The 19,306-nt window shown below is 39.9% G+C and overlaps 1 protein-coding gene across 19 annotated transcripts in view; it reads left to right on the top strand.

Annotated features, from left to right (window-relative positions):
- Positions 1–5,763: 5,763 nt before the first annotated feature.
- Positions 5,764–19,306, top strand: part of LOC111931902 (uncharacterized) — a 37,666-nt gene continuing 24,123 nt past the window's right edge. For 5 of the 19 annotated variants that reach the window (XM_086897006.1, XM_086897010.1, XM_086897007.1 and 2 more), the window contains exons 1-5: positions 5,764–6,024; positions 8,298–8,688; positions 10,946–11,072; positions 14,582–15,321; positions 16,480–16,637. In XM_086897006.1, the coding sequence (XP_086753132.1) occupies positions 8,299–8,688; positions 10,946–11,072; positions 14,582–14,637 (573 nt within the window). In that variant the 5' untranslated portion in view covers positions 5,764–6,024; position 8,298 and the 3' untranslated portion in view covers positions 14,638–15,321; positions 16,480–16,637. Of the gene's footprint in view, positions 6,025–8,297; positions 8,689–10,945; positions 11,073–12,885; positions 12,996–14,274; positions 15,322–16,479; positions 16,638–19,306 lie in introns of all 19 variants that reach the window. The other 14 variants (XM_086897001.1, XM_086897002.1, XM_086897004.1 and 11 more) reach the window with 6 other exon arrangements.

Genomic DNA, 19,306 nt, shown 5'->3' on the forward strand with positions numbered 1-19,306 from the left:
AAAACCTGTGAATATAGAAATTACTTTCTTCGTGTCTTCACAGACTTGCTGACAAAACATTCAGGGATAGAAAAGACACAAAATGAACAAGCAGATAACAGGCAAGTTTTTTATGGAATTCCAAGTACAATGGTTCCTTCTGCTAGCTGAAAAGTTGTGTATGAAAAGAACTGCTGACCCAAATGGAAGAGCCAGACCAATTTAAATGTAAAAGTATCCTACTTTTCTTACTCTTCTTCTGCTGGCCTTGTAAAAATAAGATTTTGGGGCATTTTGGATAGATAGATAGATGTAGTGTGTCACTGTGTCAGGAGTTTCAAGCCACATATGGTTTTGTGGTTAAAACCAGCATCAAAAGATGAGTAAGAAATTGGATTAATTTTTCTCTGCTAAAACAAAAAAACCTTCATGACAGTAGTGGTTTTACTCCTGAAGGTAGGACATATATCCATATTTCTCATTTAGGATTCACATTGAGGATCCTGTGGAGAGTCACATTACCTGCACGGTTTGAGGATTGCTTTTTATTTTATATATTTTTTAGGACTTTTTTTTTTTTGTGATACAAGTGTACTAAAAACGTATATAAATTCTCCTACTAAACCTGCTGTTGAACTTGTAAAATAGTTTCCCAAACAGCTGGATATGATGAATTTCAGATTTTAAAACCGTATTTGACACGGTGCTTCCGTCTGAGCTCAGGGATGGAAGAAGCAGCCTGTACCTGTGGGCAGTGTTGGTTTTCTCAGAACTTGCTTTATAAAGTGCCCAGAAGATGGTGCCATGGTGTTGATTTTGGCCACAGGAATGCTGAGCTCTTGAGGTTTCCTTTGGGTTTAAATTAAATCAAGTCATTTTATATGCTCTGATCAGAAGCTAACGTTTTAAGAAATGGAATTTTAAAAATAATTGTGGAGGTACGGTGTGTTTTTGCTGAAGAAAGCAGCTGGATTTGATACACATGGCTGAAATACCTCCAATGTCCTTATAAACAGAAGCAGTTTTTTAGGGAAGCCATGACTTTGCTTAATCCCTGTTCATGGAGAGCTGCAGTCATTGTCACTCATGGCTCTCAAAACACTTGGCACAGTTGGGTTCAGCACCTTTGCCTCCTGTGAGAAACAGGAGTTGCTTAATGCTGTGTCCATAGGAAGCAAGTCAGTTCTTAGTAGTCTGCAGCTCAAAACCAGATGCTTTCTACCCCATACAGTCATTTCCTGATGTTAATAATCAATGCCAGACAAGACACCTCTGTATTTCCACTTAATGATTAATTAGAAGCTGCTTTTTTGGAAAGATAGGTAAACAAGTCTGTCGATTTGTTCTTGGTGCTGCCCACCTCATACAAAATCAAAAGGTTCATTTGGTGCTGGAAATTTCAGGCTGAAATGCTGCAGGCTGAGACACCACTTCTGGGTACAAGAACAGTTGATTACCCACCCTTTACAACTCTTAGGCAAAAACTGTAACCAATCAAACAAATAATCCCCACAAATGTGTGTGTGTACATGTATATATGTATATGTTTGAGTCACAATTAGCAGAAACCACAGGAAGAAAAAACCTTACTCCTAGAGCAGTGAAAAGGTGATACAAATTATTTTTTCCCTCCCTAATCCCCTTAAAATATGCCTGCCAATTTGTCAAAGCTTCTGGGAGTCTGTGATGTTAAAAAATGCATGCTGAGGAATGGAGAGAAGTTGTATAGCCCTGCAGAGACTTGAATCCTTTGCAGCAGATTCTGCTTCTATGTTCTCTTTCACTCCATTCCTGAGTAAGCTACACAAATTTAGCTTTACAGCCAGAAGAAGTGAGTAAGGAGAAAACCATGTCATCTTTGGGGACAAGATTCAAACAGTGTCTAGAAGAGCAAACACAAATCCTTCTAGGGCTGTATGAGCTTGCTTCAACGATTTGCTCATAGTGTTTAAAAAAAATAAATTTCTTGCCAACCTCCTGTTAATAATGGAGAAGTCCTCATAGAACTGGAAGATCTCAACAATGGAGATGCCCCAAAAGTGCAATAGGTTTTATTGTAATCATGAAACCACACTGTATAAATATTTTAAATCTCTTAAAATTGTGTTTCTAACTCTCCCTTTCGTAGGCTACTGAAGGCAGCGTTTATGTGAGTGAAATGCTTCTGGAAACCCAGGAAAATGCAATAAAATTAAATTTAATACTGACCTACCCACATTCCTGTGCCTGCTGCTGCTGGATTTTGGTGGCTAATAAGCCATGGGCCACTTAGTGTTTATTTCAGCAAATATGAGCACTGGAATCCAAATTCAGATCTATCCAAATTCAGAGCTCAAACACTAACTTCTTTCAAACTCTTGTGAGGTGGAAGCATGGAAGAAGCAGTGAGGCTAGTTCTTGAAGGAGGAAATGGAGCAGTTGTTGTTTTACTGATATTTTTAAGTTTAGCCAGCACTGATGCCACTCCTGTTGAGTGACACAAGTGTGATGTGTCCCACCTGGAAACACAGACCTCCTGAGGATGCAGAGTAGGACACCTGGGTTTTGAACTTCAGCCTTTAATTCCCTGACCACTTTCCAGTGAGAGAGCTTCTTGCTTGTGATACAAGGGGTTAATCTGCAACATGACATCAGCTGGCCTTTCACTGAGAGGCAGTGTCAGATCTGCTGACTGATGTGCTTTCTGAAAGTGCTTCCCTGCTAAACTGGCTCTGATTAATAAAATATATGAAGGCAAAGAAAAATTAGTCCTCCCTAGGTGAGTTTTTTTTTATACTTATGACTAATTTACATGTGCAAGACCTTAAAGGCCTGTTTTTTCAGGTTGTTATGCTTGCATTTTAAGCCTTCAGACACAGAACTGGTCTAAACTGGAAACTTTGTAGTTGCTTTGGCACAAAGTTTTGTTTAAACTAATCATCTTTGGTGAGAGACAGCGTGCTACAAGAATACACTTGAATGACTTTTGGGATGGATAGGTTGAATTTCTGGTGGATTTTCAGGCGAAGCTTTTCCACAGTTGTGGCCAAGAGGGATTAGTCCATAATGCTGGAATTTTTACAAAACTCTGAAAATACTTAAAAACCCCATCCTCCTCTTGCCCTGTATAGGTTACTGAGGAATGTAAAGGTGATGGCTCACTTGGCATTCAGTGCACAAAAAGGGTGTGTACCTAACTGGCAGATTTCTGCCAGCAGATTTCTGAGATGCAGCTGCTGCAGATTCCTCTTTTGGGAATGATTATTCAGGAAATCACTTTATTTAATAATCTTCCTTGGAATTTGAGCACACTATGTTTGGGGCAGGCAGCACAGACCAATTGCACAGCCCTGCTTTTCAACTCATTCAGCAAGATTGCAGCACACATTTCCTGCTTTTTAAGCCCACTGCATGTTTATGGACTCCTCTACTGCACAGGCTCTTTCCCCACACAGGGTGAGGCAAAAGGCACTTGCTGTTTTACCCACAGTGCAGCAATCATGGCTCAGTGACTGCAGAGACTAATTAAAGCTAGTCAGGAAGAGTAAAACCAACTCAGAGGCTTGCAGAGTTGTCCTACTTATTTGAAACTCTCCTAATACTCAGAAATCAAGTCTTTTAATCTCACACATTAAAGCTTCAGGCATTACTAAATTAAACAGATTATTTACTTGTTTGATTCTCCTGTTTAGGGACAGCACAGCTGACGTATCTGTTGAGAAAAGGAGAGAGAGAGGTGTATACAGCCCCCTATTTCCTGATAAAATGCATGCACTGGCTGTATACACAGCATCTTATGTTTGTAGTTATAAGCTTGTCATTGTCACTCAAGCTAAACTTTCTACCACATCCCAGTTATGGTTAGGAAAGCATATTCACTATAGAAAAGTAGTAACTTAAGAGATAATGGAATATTAGGGTTTTAAGTATATTTTAAATCTGTTGAGCAAAGCTAAAGCAGTGAACAAAAGTCATTGCTGTGCATTATTCTTTATCTTTTCGCTTTTAATGGTCTGATTTGAATTTTGAATGCTTTGGCTAAGCAGCACTACTGCAGGACTCAGTGGGACCCCTTCTGTCTCTTTTATTTAAATGAATCTGAACTAACTTTTTCAGAATTCTGAGATTTCCCTTTCTGAAACTCTCTATTTTTTTGATATACCTAGTTCATTCCAACTGAAATATATACTGTATTTTAGAAGTCCTCCTACCTTTTTCTTCTTTCCCAGGCAACAGGAAACTGGTGTTCCCCATAAATTTTAGTGAAGTCATGAATAACCTCTGTAGGCTTTTCACAGATGGTTGTTGCTCCCTTGGCTCAGGCCATTTTCCTTCCTGTCATTTGCATGTGTAACTTTTCTCTAAAAAATCCTTCACCACAGGTGATAATCTGGCTCCTTGACTCCACCAGAACTAGAACAGGAATGGGATGGGAAAAGTGATCTCACAGGCTGGGCGTTGCTTGAGACTGTCCTCTCCTGCATGTCCTGAAGCCACTACAGAACCTGGCAGAAACAAAGCAGAAAAGATTTATTGAGGAGGCTTTTTTTACAATTAGGGCTACACAGATTATAGCAATCATCATAATGATTTTAGTATAATATGGAATAGAGAGAAAAGGGCAATCAAACAGCATTGAGTCCCAAAGGAAGGATAAAAGAGAGATAGGAGTTGCAGCTTGATTTTTAAAGATTTATCACCCAATTTATTCACTTTATTTCAGACAGATTAAATCTTAAACCCCAGCTATCACCATGCAAATATCAACAGGAATAAGCATCTCTTTGGAGACAAGTATTTAAGTCAGGTTATTTAGCCAACCAACTCGAACTTTTTCTTCTGAAACATGCCTTTTACCTGCAATGCAGATCACTTGTGTTCAGTTTGGCCTGCATGGATAATTTCCAGTATTTCAGGATGTGAAACAAGGTGAGAATGCCTGCAGTGGGCTGAGGGAACTGGACATCTGTGTGTTGAAAAAATACCTGCAGTGGTCCTATATGTAAAAATAGCCCCCCTGTATCTATGTCTCCTGTTAACTAAGGTGTTGATCCCACTTGTTCCCAGCATTTCTGGGTTTGGAAAACAGTCGACCACTTCTTTCCAAATTCAGGCCTCTGGCTGTTTCAACCTGAAGAGATAAGTACCAAAAACATCCTGTCTGATCAATAGTTTATTAAAACCTTTGCCAAAGCCAGAAAGGAAAATGCTAGTGCCATTGCAATAGAAATCTGGGGGATCAGTGAGGCCTTTATATCCAAATGTGGTGCATTCAGTCCCTTCTTGTGATTTTTGCTTAAGGGTCATGGAAGAGAATGACTCAGAAACAAAAAGGCTAGAAAACCTCCTGAGGTCATCAAATCCTGACTCGATCTTCTCGAGTGTGGCCCGGCTAGCTCAGTGATGAGGTTTCTCTTCACTCGAGTTTCGAGCCAGCATATGTTTGTGAGATTCACTGATTTTCTTCAAGAATTCAAGTCTATAGAGCGAGTAAAGAAATCAGGGGGGGACTCTCTCTGGTTTGCATTCCACAGTTTATTTCTGTGAAGGGGAATCCAATGGACGAGAGACCAAGGATTTGGGGTCTGGGGGGGTCTCTTTTAACAGGGTTTCTCGGAGGCAGGGAACATCAGAGAAAGAACCAATTATTTTTCTCAGTTAGTACATCTTACAAACTTTCTACAAATCAAGGTTACACACACTAAGATAAGAAATAACAGACACCAATTTCTTCAAATGCCCACAAAGGTGTAGGAGTATTCTCCACAGAGGGGCAGAGGAGGAGAGAGGAGGGGCCTGGTTTCCTGGCAGCACAGGGGGGAAAGAAAGGGAAGGTGAGCATGCCCTCACAGCTTCCATAGCTCAGAGGCATTCTGGGACAGGAAAAACAGAGTTACAAACTTCCGTGTTGGAAAGAAGGGTCTCTCTTCTCCCAACCCCGTGCTTTCCTGGGCTAAAGAAACTTCAAGCAGCTGGAAATGCCAGCGGGGTCCTCTCTTTACTCTATCCGGCCTCGCCGTGGGGCTGAGGAGAGAAACTTCAGTAACCATGGGAACTTGACGCCAGGTAAACAATTAGGAGAAAGAGAAGCTGAGGGGAAATCGCAACTGAAAGATGGGAAAAGATACATTTCAGGCTATCAACTACAACATCATCCAACACTTAACCCAACACTGGCAATGCCACCACTAAACCATGTCCCCAAGTGCCACATTCAGGTGTTTTGAATGCTGCCAGGGAAGTCAAACCACTTTTCAGCCCAGAACTGATGTGGGGAGGCCGCTCCTCTGGGCCCTGCCTCTCTGCTTCTTTATCCCTGTGTTCATCCCTGGACAACCAACTTGCACTTCCCTGAAGAAACCAGCTCCTTTGAATTGTTTTTCTAGTGTTGCCTTTTGTTTTTGTTTCTTTTGCTGTCATCCACGTGGCAGCTGCTGGGGTTACCACTGTTATTACAGCTGTTAATATTGCATGATCAAATGAATTGTTAATTGCCGAGCCTCTGAAGAGCAGACAGGGGCTGCTCACTGCCTCCAGGACACGTGGGAGGCTGTCAGGGACAGCTGGGACCTGGTGTCAGATCAATCATGAACTGGAGGCTTGCATCAGAAGGTGGTTTTGGAAGCGAGGAAGCAGATCCAGTGTTGAGAATGTTCCTCAAACAGATGCATTCCTCCCTCTTGCTGAAAGGTTCCCCTTGAGGTGTCAGCCTGCCTTAGCTGTAGTTACCTGACAGGTAAAAGTGCTACCAGCTCCTGGTGTAGGAAATATTTTTGTGTCCTGTGCTGTAGGACCTGTTTAGAGATGTTTACAATGTGCAAAATTAATCCTATCAGTGCTGAGGAATGCTGATTTTGGTTTTTGTCTCTCTCCCCTCCCTTCCCAACAAGGCCCAGCTGTCTCTGAGTGCTGCTGCCTGCCTTGGCACCCTGCTGTTATTTAAGGAAAGTTGATGCAGATTTGCTGTTTTCACTTATTTTTTTATGAACATTGAAGATATTTTGCCTCCTAGGCAACACACTTCCCCCCCCAACCCCATTTTTAGCTCTCCCAACAGTATTAGGGAATACTACTTAGAAGCACAAAAGGGAAAAACTGGAGAGCAGCTTGATGAGTGCTGCTCTCATTTGAGGGCAGACAAATCATTCCATATGAAATTGATGTGGTATGACAGCATAAAGAGCAAATGTAATTTCATCTTGCATTATTATTTATTAGATTTATAACAAAACTGCAGTTACAGGGTAGCCTTGCTCATTCAAATATGCTGAGACAGGATCAGTTTGCACACAAGTAAATGTTAATAGTATTGCAGTGAATCTGCTGTTAGCACAAAAATGCATTCATTAGAGATAGTGGTGAGGTTTTACTTTGAAATAATGAATTTGTGACTTAAAAGCATGTACATTAAGTTCCAAAGCCCACTTGTGGTGGCACTGGCCCCAGAACAGCGGAGGTGGCAACAGAACTTCATCACAGTGACATTCCTTAAATCTCCTCAAGTCACTTCTGTAAAGGAAGCTCTGTCTACACATGGATGTCCCATCTATTGTTTCTGCTTCTGCTGATAAATAGAGTTGATGAAATATAGCTATTTAAATTTTTTTAAAATAAAAATAATTTTATTTTTTCTCTTCTAGCTTTGCCAAAAACCCCTAAACCCTCTAAGTATCTCTGTGCTGGTGTCACAGTTAGCAGAAAGGTGAAATAGCAGCAGACCAGTACAAAGCTGACAGGAATTAGTTTCTCTTCCCTGATTCTCTTCAAATGTATCCACCTGTTTTTCAAGAATTGAGAGGCTGCAATCTTAGAAAATGCAAAAGCAAACAAAAAACCTTATTTTTGGAAAAACAAATTTCCATTTTCCCCTTGAATCTTACATCTTAGTCAATAGATAACAAGGGTGGAGGATGGAGAGAACTATGAAGAAGGATCCTGGGAAATATCAGCCTACCTGCCTTTTAATCTGCATGAATTCTATTTCAATTACAGTAATTTCATCTACAGAAGTGAAAATTGCACTGATGAAATACAACAGTGCTCTTTGACAACTGGCTTTTGGGAAGACATTCACATAGGGGCATGACTTCTGTAAAGAAAGAGAAATCCTTGCTGGTCCACTTCCTTTACTTCGAAAGTGGTGCAAGGGAAGGTGATGATATGCTCTGGTGTTTGGTGGTTTGTTTTTTTTTTTTTTTTCTATTGAGAAATTGCAGCTTAAGAATGTTTTCACTTAGAAAACGAGACAGCAGGAATCTAAAAGGAGCTTGCAGAAGGATAACAAAAGGCTTCCAACATTCCAATTAAATAAATTCATCCAATTTTCCCTTTTCTCGCAGCATGAGATGGGTAAAACACGGACAGACGCTGTGGATAGTGGATGTGTGGGACCATATCCTTGTTCCACTGACATCTGACTGCCAGAGAATGAGTGAGTGCTCCTGGGTGGATGTTGGCAGGCTGCTGGAGACACTGGTGGGTCTGGTGGAGGTGGGACTGTTGACATGTGCTGGAAGCCATGGATCCTTCCAGCCCAGAGTGGATTTGCATCCCCACGGCTCAGAGCGTGGCTTAAATCTGCAGCCAGACCAGGTAACACTCGCTGGGCCCTCATTCTCTGCTGTTTTGGTCCTGCTGAAACATCAGCCCAACGTGTGTGTTGGAAAAGAAGACCATCAGTGTGAAGGAAGAGTGAGTAGACTGTGCTGGAGCTGGTCCACGCTTGTAAGTGTAAGTTAATGATCAAATGTGATCATAGGGAAACTCATTTTCTTGAGAGCATACATTTAAAAAGAGATATTAACACTGTAGGGTGGTAATCAGACACTGCAATATCCATGACAGAATGCCAGTGTTCCAGACATCTGACAAATCCAGCATTTGTTATTTACCTATCCAAACTACTTTGCTTTGGAAAAGCAGTGCTGAGTGCCAGCCAGAAGGGTGTTCATTACAAATTCAATGCAACATGCAGTCAGCTTCAGCACAGAGCTGACTGTGGCTCTACTTATAAGGCAGAAAGTATATTAATTGGTCCATAATTCAAGCTGAAATAAGGAATAGAGAGAGATAAGATGAGCTGTCAAGGGAAGTAGCTACATTCACTGGTGAATTTTGGGGAGTGAGTTGAGGGAAAGGAGCACTTACCCTTGAGAACTGCACAAGATAATTTGTAAAGTCATTAGTCTTATGAATTATTTTGACTGTTATTGTTATTAATTTTTTGTACTGAAGTAGCACTTGGAGAAAGGAGTTATGCTAAAAATCCTCCTGACTCCTGCTAAAGCACACAATAAAAAGGCAGTCTTTCCCCTGAAGAGCTTTCAGTCTTAATGCCACTCCATATTCACAGTGTTCATCATTTCATCTGGTATTTCCATCCTCTTTATTCTGGTACATAGCACCTGAACTTCTTTCTCAGAGCTGTGTTGGTGTTTGGAAAATCTGAAATTCATGCATCTGCACTTTTATGTCTGACTATTGTTTGGTTTTCCTCTGCTCAGTGGTTCTTTTTCTCACTATTAACATTCCCCTTCTCTTATTCCCTTCTCTCCTTTTCTGCAATTTCTTGTATTGTCCCAGTCTCCATTTTTAAACCTTTGTCCCAGTTCTCTCTTATTTTCCATGGATGCTTTTTTGCCTGACATTTTCCCTCTTGGTTCTTCTTGCAATTTTGGGGGAGATCTGTGAACAAACAACTCCCGCCGTCATCTGTCCAAAGGCAATTTTTCTGGTGAATTGCTCTATCCCTCTTCACTTTCCATATCCATCAAGAATCCTCCAAGAGGGAAAGGTCATGGGGAGAAAGCACAACTTTTAATAGAGAAGATGATTGCATTGCATTAGGGAGAGAAGCATTGCCAGCAGGTCGAGGGAAGTGATCCTGCCCCTCTACTCATGATTTCTGGGGGGCCTGAATCTGGAGAGTCTTTAGTACAAGACAAGTACACTGAATTTATTTTGGATAACACCTGGGTATTACAGATTTTATAAGTAAATAAGCATTGGGTGCTCCCTGGCAAAGCTGTCTATTGGATCATTGTGAAGAAATAGAAATTTGGCAAAAGCCCCAAGTCAATTGTCATCAGCTTGTCCCTCAGCTCTGCTGTTAATTGTGGTGCCTCACTGTAGTTTGTTTGCAATAATTCCAGCTGTACTGCCAGGGCAGCCTTTAAACAGAATTGCTGTTTTTGTAACAACTGTTATTGTTCAAGAACTGCATTTTTCAATTAGGGGGAATATATGAGATACATTATCTGTAACAATCTCTTTTAATGATAACAACAGATATAATAATTAGTCCAGCGTATGAAATTAAAAGATATTTGAATAATTATAGTGTAATCAAGTCAAAATTACTGATGTCTTTATTTGAGGCTAGATTGTGTGGAAAACACCACAGGAAAATAAGTGCTTTGTAATCTAAAAGGCAGTAGTATTTGATAGCACATTTGCATATATATCATCAAGTAAGTTTGGTTTATGCCTTCCAAAGACTTAAAATATAAATACTGGTCATTAGGCCAGGTTTCAGAGGCTTGGGTACGACAGCAACTCCTTTTGTGGTTCAGTCAGGTGGATTTGCAGCATAAAGGTGAATTTAATGGTGCTCAGCAGGGTGGCTCAGAAATATCTGCATTCTAAATGCCTGTTCATTGTATTTTCTTGGGAAAGTTTCACTTTTTCCAGTTTCTTTCTCCCCTTTCTTGTCTGATGCTGCACATGCTCTTTAATCAAAGATAAATAAACAAAAAGACCAGGGAGCCCAGAGACATCATTTCTAGGTAAAAACAGAAATTTTTTTATTATGTGGAAATAAAAACAAGAGCCCCCTGCAAAGCAAGCAAACAAAACCAAACCAAATCAAACATAAGCAAAATAAAAAGAGACCACACATGAATCCCAAATTCCCAGCTACCCCCTCACCCCATCTCCTTTTCAGACTTTAAAGAAATCAACCTCATATGTAATTCTTTACCTTTAATAGCAGGTGCTGACTCACCAAGCCAGAGGGCACAGTTCAGAGGTCTGGCAGAATTACAGCTGGTGGGCTTCAGGCATTGCCTGTGTCAAAGGAGAACTGGAAATAGTTGTTTATGTGTATGAAAAAGATGGTAAGGAAGTATTTTTATCATTTGACTTTACTGCAGGAACTTATAAAGGCTATGTTTATATTTTATTTTCTTGAGGGATGTAATTCCCCAAAGTAATATAAAATATTGGTGGCAAAACCTCAGTTTTCAAGCTGGGCTCTGAATTTTAAAGGGGGCTTCTGAGAGACAGTGCTGATACCTTTGGTTGGTAAATTGAGCTCTGAGACTGTGCTGGTGGTGTAGATGAGGGGCTACAGAGATGCATTTAAAAATAAAACTTCTTTCCAACTTGCCCATACAAACAGAAACACTTGACCCTCAAGAAGGTAACAGGCATCTCATGATTTATTGTAGACTAGAGTTCATTCTTTTACCTGACAGAAAAACATTTGCAAGTGCAAAGGGACTGATTCAGAGGGAATTGACTCTATTAACTGCAATTTTTCATCCACTTTTCCACATCAGCAGCGAATTTACCTTTTCTCTGGGTTTGACATCGAGTATCTTTAGTGTCCTGAAGGTCACAAGTGTTTCTCCAGCCCCATGGGTGCAATAACCAACAAGAAGAATAATCCATGCAGGATTTGCTTTCCATTACACAGAGGATGCTGGCAAAACAGGAGACTTCTTTACTTCCTATGTGGTCATTTAATGAATGTGCAATTCATTTTATAGTTTGTTATTACTAAAAAATAATTGCAAAACAGAGCAAATACTAGTTTTGCACTAAAGACAATGAAAACAAACAGGAAAGTAATTTTAGGATTTGAGATGAGGTTTTAAAACAGGAGGTTTCTGTGTTTCTATGGACAATTTAGTTTGTTTTACATGAAGACCTCTCTGATGAAGACCCCCCATGCCACCTCCAGTCCTTTGAAAGCAAGATGAGTAACAAGATTTCTCACAGAGAAACATTCTGCAGCTTTTACTAGATGCAAGCATACTTCCAGAAAGCTCAGAATTGCTAAGAGGTAAATTGATTAAATTTATCCTAAATGCCCCTTTCAGCAGGTTAGGAAATGTATCCCCTGGTTTTGGTGTGTCACACAGAATGATTTGAGACCTGACCTTTTAATGAGTTTTGCCAATACAGTTGAATAATTTTTACTCAGAATTTATTTACTTCTTCAGTGTCTTGCTTAATTTGATTTGTGAATCTATTTTTTTTTTTTCTTTTGCTTTAAAGTCATGGTTTTTATATTCAGTTTTTCCAATGCTTCAGTAGTAACTTCTGTTATCCTTGACATTTCTGTGTCACCATAATATGAACTGCTGCAGTGGGAAACTTGATCCTCTAATCTGTCTAGCTCAGATGCATTGTTCGTATGGAGACATTTTCTAATTCAGTGTATTTATTAACAGCTCTGAGCACTCTGTCTGTGCTGGCATCTGCAATAGGTGCAGTTTTATTAATGGAAACTGTAGTCAAAGAGTGCCCTCATGTCTGGTTCCACTGGCTGGAATGACTGGTCCATATGATTGCAGGATTCAGCTCTCTGCCTTTTGGTTGAAGCAGCTGTAAAATGTATATAAATGTACATAATAAATACAGATGTGTGCTTATGTATCCAGGTTGCCAGTTTATCAACTCTTTTATTGGAAGGCAGATCTGAATATTAACCCAAACTTTCCTAAGTTTTCCTAGGAATCCTAAAAACAATTTGTGCTAGTTGTTCAAGAAAACATTCTGGCAGTTTTGGGCTTTCAGATGAGTGACCAGTTTTCTGTAGAAAGAGTTTTTTTTCTGGGATGTTTTTCCAGAACCTCTGGCTTAGCAGATGGAACATTTCTGACCACTCATATTATTTTATTACTTTATTTCTCATCTGTTTAGTCTCAAAATGGAATTGGTTATGACAAATAACTGGCAACTGGTCTGGATGAGTTTGCAGGGTAACTGATCTTGCCACTTTCATTTGAATTCTGGAAAAGACACATAGCAAGGTGTGAATATAAAATAGATATAAATACTTTCATAAACTTGTTATTCTTATTAATAAATATTAAAAATAAATATTATTATTATTTTATTTAACAAAAACAATATCTGGATCTACAAGTGCTTTTAATAAATTCAAAACAAACTGCTTTACTGTACGTAGAAAATCACAGGATGGGGTGAAGATTAGTGATGTGATGTTGGTATAGTTCAGCTGAAGACTAATGGCAAATAGCATCATAACATTCAGAAAGGGAATTGAGTATTACATAGGTGTCTTGGTTTGAAAAGACAGGTGTCTGCTGAGGAAGGCAGGAACCTCCCTTGAAATGGAAAAATGTAAACACCCCACCTCAGAATTATTATAATCTTGAAATCAAGGGACTCTCAGGGAAATATAAGGGAATAGGAATAACAGTTCTTTACTAGGAAAATTAAAATAAAATGCAGTAGTACAAAAAAACCCAGATCACTGACAAAGTCAAAACACAAGGTGACAGCCTGTTGGTCAGGGTGTTGGTAGCAGTCCCATTAAATGGTGGCTGCAGTCCTCCTGCAGTGACAGATGTGGTTCTGCTGAAGCAGTGATCCTGTAGAAGGGTGGAGTTTTCCTCTGAAGGTCCAGTGGTGTAGATGGGTCTGGTCTTCCTTTGGGAATCCAGTGGAGAAAGGCTGCTGTGGTGTTCCAAATCTCAGATTCTGTCCAGGAATGCTTGGCTCCTCCCCCTGGTTGGAGCATCTCACACTGGGATGATGGATTTTATTAGTCATGTAATGAGACTCAGTGGCCCATGAACAGAAGAGAATCCCCCTGGAGGGAGCATGGGTCATGGAAGAGATAAAGAACACTGCCACACCTGGTTTCAACAGCTGGTAATAAAATCTAAACTTTTGGTTACATCTTGCACTGCAACTCAGGACTATTTGCAATAGCAAATAAATACTGCACCCCCATGAAACGAGGATTCATCTCACTTACAATTATTCCATGTTGGAGGCATGATAGAAAAGTGTATTCCTGGTGTATCAAAACTTTCTTCACTCTCCCTTCAAAGAAAGCCCAAGGAAAAAAAGGTTACACACAGTCTCCCAGAAAGAAGCAGGATGAACAGATCCCTCAAGCTGAAAAGCAAGAAAATCCTCAGCACTAATAATGTTTTCTATTACCAAGTGCTCTGTAATCTGAAAACTAAAAACAAGAGCAAATGTTATTCCTATTTACCTGTATGTGCTATACTATAAACATGCTCAAAAGTTGTTTTTTTGTTTTTGTTTTTGTTTCAGAAATACTCATTAATGACTGTGATTTATTGTCAAGATAATATAAACCGATTGGGAAAAATATAAGTGTTCAACATGCAACTGTTTTGAAAAAATGTAAATTAATTTTTCTCAAGAGTTGGCACATTTATTAGGAAGCCCTTTTTCTTGGAGAAACAAGCCAGTGCTAGATGGCAAGGCAAAGGAGTTAGAAGTTTAGCCATTAATTGATTAGGGATAGCTAACTTGGAAATGTGTATTATCTTTACAATGAATTCTGCTTGGTAGAAAACGTGTATTGTCTCTGTGACCTCTGCTGTGCTTTCAAAAGCAGATGGACATCTGCTGTGCTGGCAAAACAGCGTGAAAGAACGCAGCACTCTTTGATGAGGAAGGAGTTGTAACCTCAAGACAGGATGAAGTGAGACAGGAATGCAGAGACTGAGATAGGAAGGATTGCTTAGATCCCACAACTGGCCAGGACTAGTCTTGCAGCTTGGACTCTGACCAAGGGAGCAGGGAGCACGTGTGAAGAGGAAAGGTGAAGAGTTCAGATGTGAAGAAGAGCTTGGAAGCCTTCATCAAAGACCACCAATGATCCCTAAACTGGGCAGGCACAAGCACAGACAGCACCTGGAGCTAATTACCATACAAAGTGAGGCTAGGCGGGGCTAGGGAATGAAAATGTATCAGGCATCTTGTGTAATCCTAGATTGTAGAGAATAAAAGGGGAACAGCCATTGCTTTCAGTGCATGTGCCTTTGGGAATGATCCTGCATGTGCCTGGTGCCGGATAAATACGTATCTACCTTACAGCTTTACTGAGTTGTGGAGTCTTTCTGCATATCATTGGTTTCATCCTTTATTGACAATGGCATTTTGGATTTGGCAGCTGATTTGGAAAAGTGTTTTCAGTTGAAGTTGTTGGTATAGTCATAGAATGATGGTATTGTGAAGAAAAAATAATTTCATTTTAAGGCCACTGAAAGCTGCAGTGAAATCACAGAAGAAATATCTGCTCACTTTGCAACTTAACATGGTAAAGACCCACAAGGAGATTGCTGCAAAAAGGTATGTTTTGACAATCTTGGAAATAAAGTGTTTCTGTTTTACTGTTACCAGGTGCTTTTGTTCCCCAGTAACTTCAACACAATATTTTGTATTGAGTCTAATTATTCCTTGTCACTCCCATGCCTTGCTTCTTCAGATTTCCCCTAAATTTGCTGCTCAGTTTACTCACCTTTGTTTCTTCCTGTATCTTTGTGCTATTCCTTCCAAATGCTGAAGAGTGTCAGTGCAAACCTTCTACATACATATTTCTTACCATCTCTGGCATCTTCCCTACTTAAATTTTCTTGGAAAGCTGTACACCAGTGTCCCTAATAAAAGTTGTTGTTTGAGACTCCTGTGGCACCTGTAAAAACCAGAAATATGTGACTACACATCTATACATCTTCAATTCAGTGTTTTGGGTGGCTTTGTGCAAAATCAAAAACCAAAAACTACTGAAGGTTCACAGAGAGATTTTAGCAAATGGTGTTCAGGTATTTCCTGGTAGCAAGCAGATATTTCCTTTTGCAAATTAACACTAAATATAGATGAGGTGTGAAATTCACTGGACCTGAGTACTCTGCAGTTGTCCATTGCATTCATAATTTCTGTTTTCACTGACCCTTACTAGGGAGTTATTGAGCCCAGTGCCATAATTTGCAGCAAATAGCCCTTATTAAATGAGGAATTGCTTGTGAGAATGATGAATTCATAGAGTGATACCTTCCACTAGATCAGATCTAATAAAAGGTCAGCTGGTACAATTTCTTATGTAAATGAGTTTTCCAGTTTGTTTCTCTTTCTACTTGGGCTGTTGCCTAGGCTGTCATCAGACTTCAAAGAAATTCATTATTCTTCCAGCTCTTGACTTTAAACGGAATGCTTGCCGAACCTAATTGATGTGCAGAATGTCTCTTTGCAGGGCAAAGAGAATTGTGCAAGAGTAATTCAGTCTATTGAGCTGCTCACAGCCATTGTGTTTGACTGTGCCCTACTGACACTGTATTTTTTTTTCTGAGAAATATTGGAAATCATTTTCACTGATGGAACTGATGGGAAATAATGAGTCAATCACATGAGAGTGAGCTCACTGAATCCACTCTATGCAAAACTATTGTGAAAAGTTTTAAAAGTCTCCATCCACAAAACACCAGTGTTTCTTTTTTTTTCCTCCTCAAGGTTATTTTGAAAATAAGTATTTGAGACTGGAATACGCTCTTGACTATTTTGAGAGTCAGTGAAGAAAGAAACAAAAATATCTACAGTAAGAGACAAGCGAGCAAGAGGAATGAGTAAGGAAAGATGAAGGCAGATGCATCCAGTTGTGTGGATTCCAGGTAAGCTGGTGTAGAGTTTTTACACCTGCTCCTCTAAAATGGCAACTTTGGGTCTTAGAGATCCTGATGGGTCTTTTGGAGACAATGGGGAAACAGAATTGTTGCCAGCTTCTTTCTCTTTCACCCTGGCAATCCGCAGGAGCAAACACTGCACACACTCCAGCAAGAACTCCTGCAACATAATAAAAATGCAAGTGCTTAAGTCAGTCCAGTGACTACTCTGACCATCTTATGGAGGTTTTAATTTTGGCTAATGCTGCCAAAGTGTGCCCTGGTAGAATTTGGTCCCATCAGTGCCATATTGAGCTCTACTAGTTACAGTGCCAATGCTCCAAGGCCTTGTCGTTGTTTCCATTCTAAATCCTGCTTCTGAATGAATGAATGCCTCTCATTTATTTTGGTTAAAATTTGCCTGTCTGGTCTTGGTCCATGAACAACTCACACTCTGCAGCTCTTCAGCAGTTTGCTTCATTCAGAGCATAAATCTGAGCAAACTTATTTTTTTTTCCCCCTTGAATTACTATGGCATAAGTTGCTCAAACATGTACCAGCTATCGATTTTGAATGTTAGCTAATTATACCTTGGTCCTTATTATGCTACTGATTCAGAAAGCTGATTGGCTACATTCCTTTCTTGGTTTGACAGCACTGAATGTCAACTATGGTTTTAGAGTGAGATTCCTTGATAACAGAATCAAAGATAAACAGAATCAAAATAAAAACAGAAGGTTTTTATTTTGGTGAAGATACTATTCCTTAAAGATGCTGACTAGGGAGGAAATTTTTAGACATGAGAGAAATACTGTGGTTCATTTCCACCCCCCATATATTCCAGAACAATCTTTGTGCTCGTGACTGCTGTAATACATTCATAAGCAAGGTGCTGTGATATCTTTATTTATTCTGATTACTGTTCCTCCTCTCCTTGAAGCCTTAAAAAAAACCCCAATCCTTCAAAACTGACTAGAATCAAACCACAGAATACAGGAAAAACCTGAAAAGTTTACTTCCTTTCTACCAATTTCCTGGCAAATGAGCCCCTGTACTCGAGCCTTGATGATTCAAAGGCTGTGAGAACAGCAAGTGGCACCATGTGAATCTGCTCTTGTGTCAATTCCTTCAGTGAAAATGGAGCACAGTGGTGCTGCAGCCCCTGAGTGCCCTTGGAATGGACAGGAGCTGCACAAGCAGGAGATGCTGCTGGCTGGAGAACGCTCACCAGCTCCTGAAAACTGCTCTGCTGAGCTCAGGCACTTTCTTCCTGCTGTGAGGGGCTCTAAGACAGGGATGTTTATTGCCAGCTTTAATAGAATTGAGAGACAAAGGATACAGAGACTGTGCAGGGGAGATGGCATTGTGGAGGATGTGCAGAGTGTGCCTTGTTTGTGGGGTATCTGGATTTAGAAATCAGTGTTCAGTGAAGGGAGTAACCAGGCTGAGCCACAAGAAATACCATACTCTCCAGCCAGAAATAAATAAACAAAACACAAAAACACCCAGGTAATTTAAGTCACCCTTCTGATTTCAGGCCTGCTGAAATTTATTCCTTTACAATAGCAGGCTGCATAAGAATTCATGAGATTAACCTGCTGCTAAGCCATCTTTCACAGCTCTTGTTAAAGGCTGACACCAGTCTCAAGGGGCAGATATGAAGCACAGGATCTGCTGCAACCTGTGAATCTGTGAGCCTACAATGGGGTTGCATGATCATGTAATTTTCTGTGCTGGAGCCCCTTTCTCTCCCTCACTTAAAAAAGACAAAAAGCTTACAAAGCCTGTCTTGATGCACAGTCTGATTTTTTCTCTTTACAGTCCTCTGAAATTGGGTATGAAACACTTTCTGGCCTTTCAAAAGTAAACATGAGTAAATCCTGCCTCAAAACAACTGTGATTATCCTGGTTAGATGCTGAAATCAGGTTTCCCAGTGAGCAGTAGTCACTGAATAAACTCTTGGGCACCGATTGCCTAAGAACTTAACATTTTATTGAAAGACTAATTTCCTAGAGATCACTAAATAAAGCAATACTTACAATGTTTTCCATTTAAGAAGATGTAAGAGGGAAGATAGGTTCTGTTATCAAAAAAGTTTCCAGCACAGATCCAAACCCCACACTGACATTCAAACAAAGTCCATGGGTATCCCCAGTGTCTTAGGTACTTAAATTCTGAAAGAGATCAATTAAAGACAATTTTGGAATTTCCCTACTGGAACCAAAATCTTCTCATATCTCAAAGCTCAACCACCTTGAAATTACCTTGAAGTTACCTTGAATTATATATATATATATATATTACATATTACTTTGAAGTTACCTTGGTTATATATATATATTTCCATCAAAGCTTTTTCTGTCTGCTGAGAATCTGTAAAAAACAATGCATCAAGAAAGTGTATGATGGGTAAAGACTAATTCACACAGCAGCTGAGTTGGAAAGACATGTTCTGTCTTTTAATCTGTCCACTTTTGGCATTGTGAGAGTCTCTCCTCCACAATAATCTCTTAAGTACTTTATTTAATGCTGACTCTGAGAGTTTACTGGTACAAACAGTGCAAATATCTTGGCTAAAGTGATAGTGGGCAAGTCCTGTTACACATGTGGGCTCTTTACAGTGCATTGAACAGTGGGAGAGTACTTGCCTCAAAAATGCTTAGCTACACAAGAAGTA

This window comes from Cyanistes caeruleus, chromosome 7 (assembly GCF_971803275.1).
Source record: "Cyanistes caeruleus chromosome 7, bCyaCae1.hap1.1, whole genome shotgun sequence".
Classification (NCBI taxonomy): Eukaryota; Metazoa; Chordata; class Aves; order Passeriformes; family Paridae; genus Cyanistes; species Cyanistes caeruleus.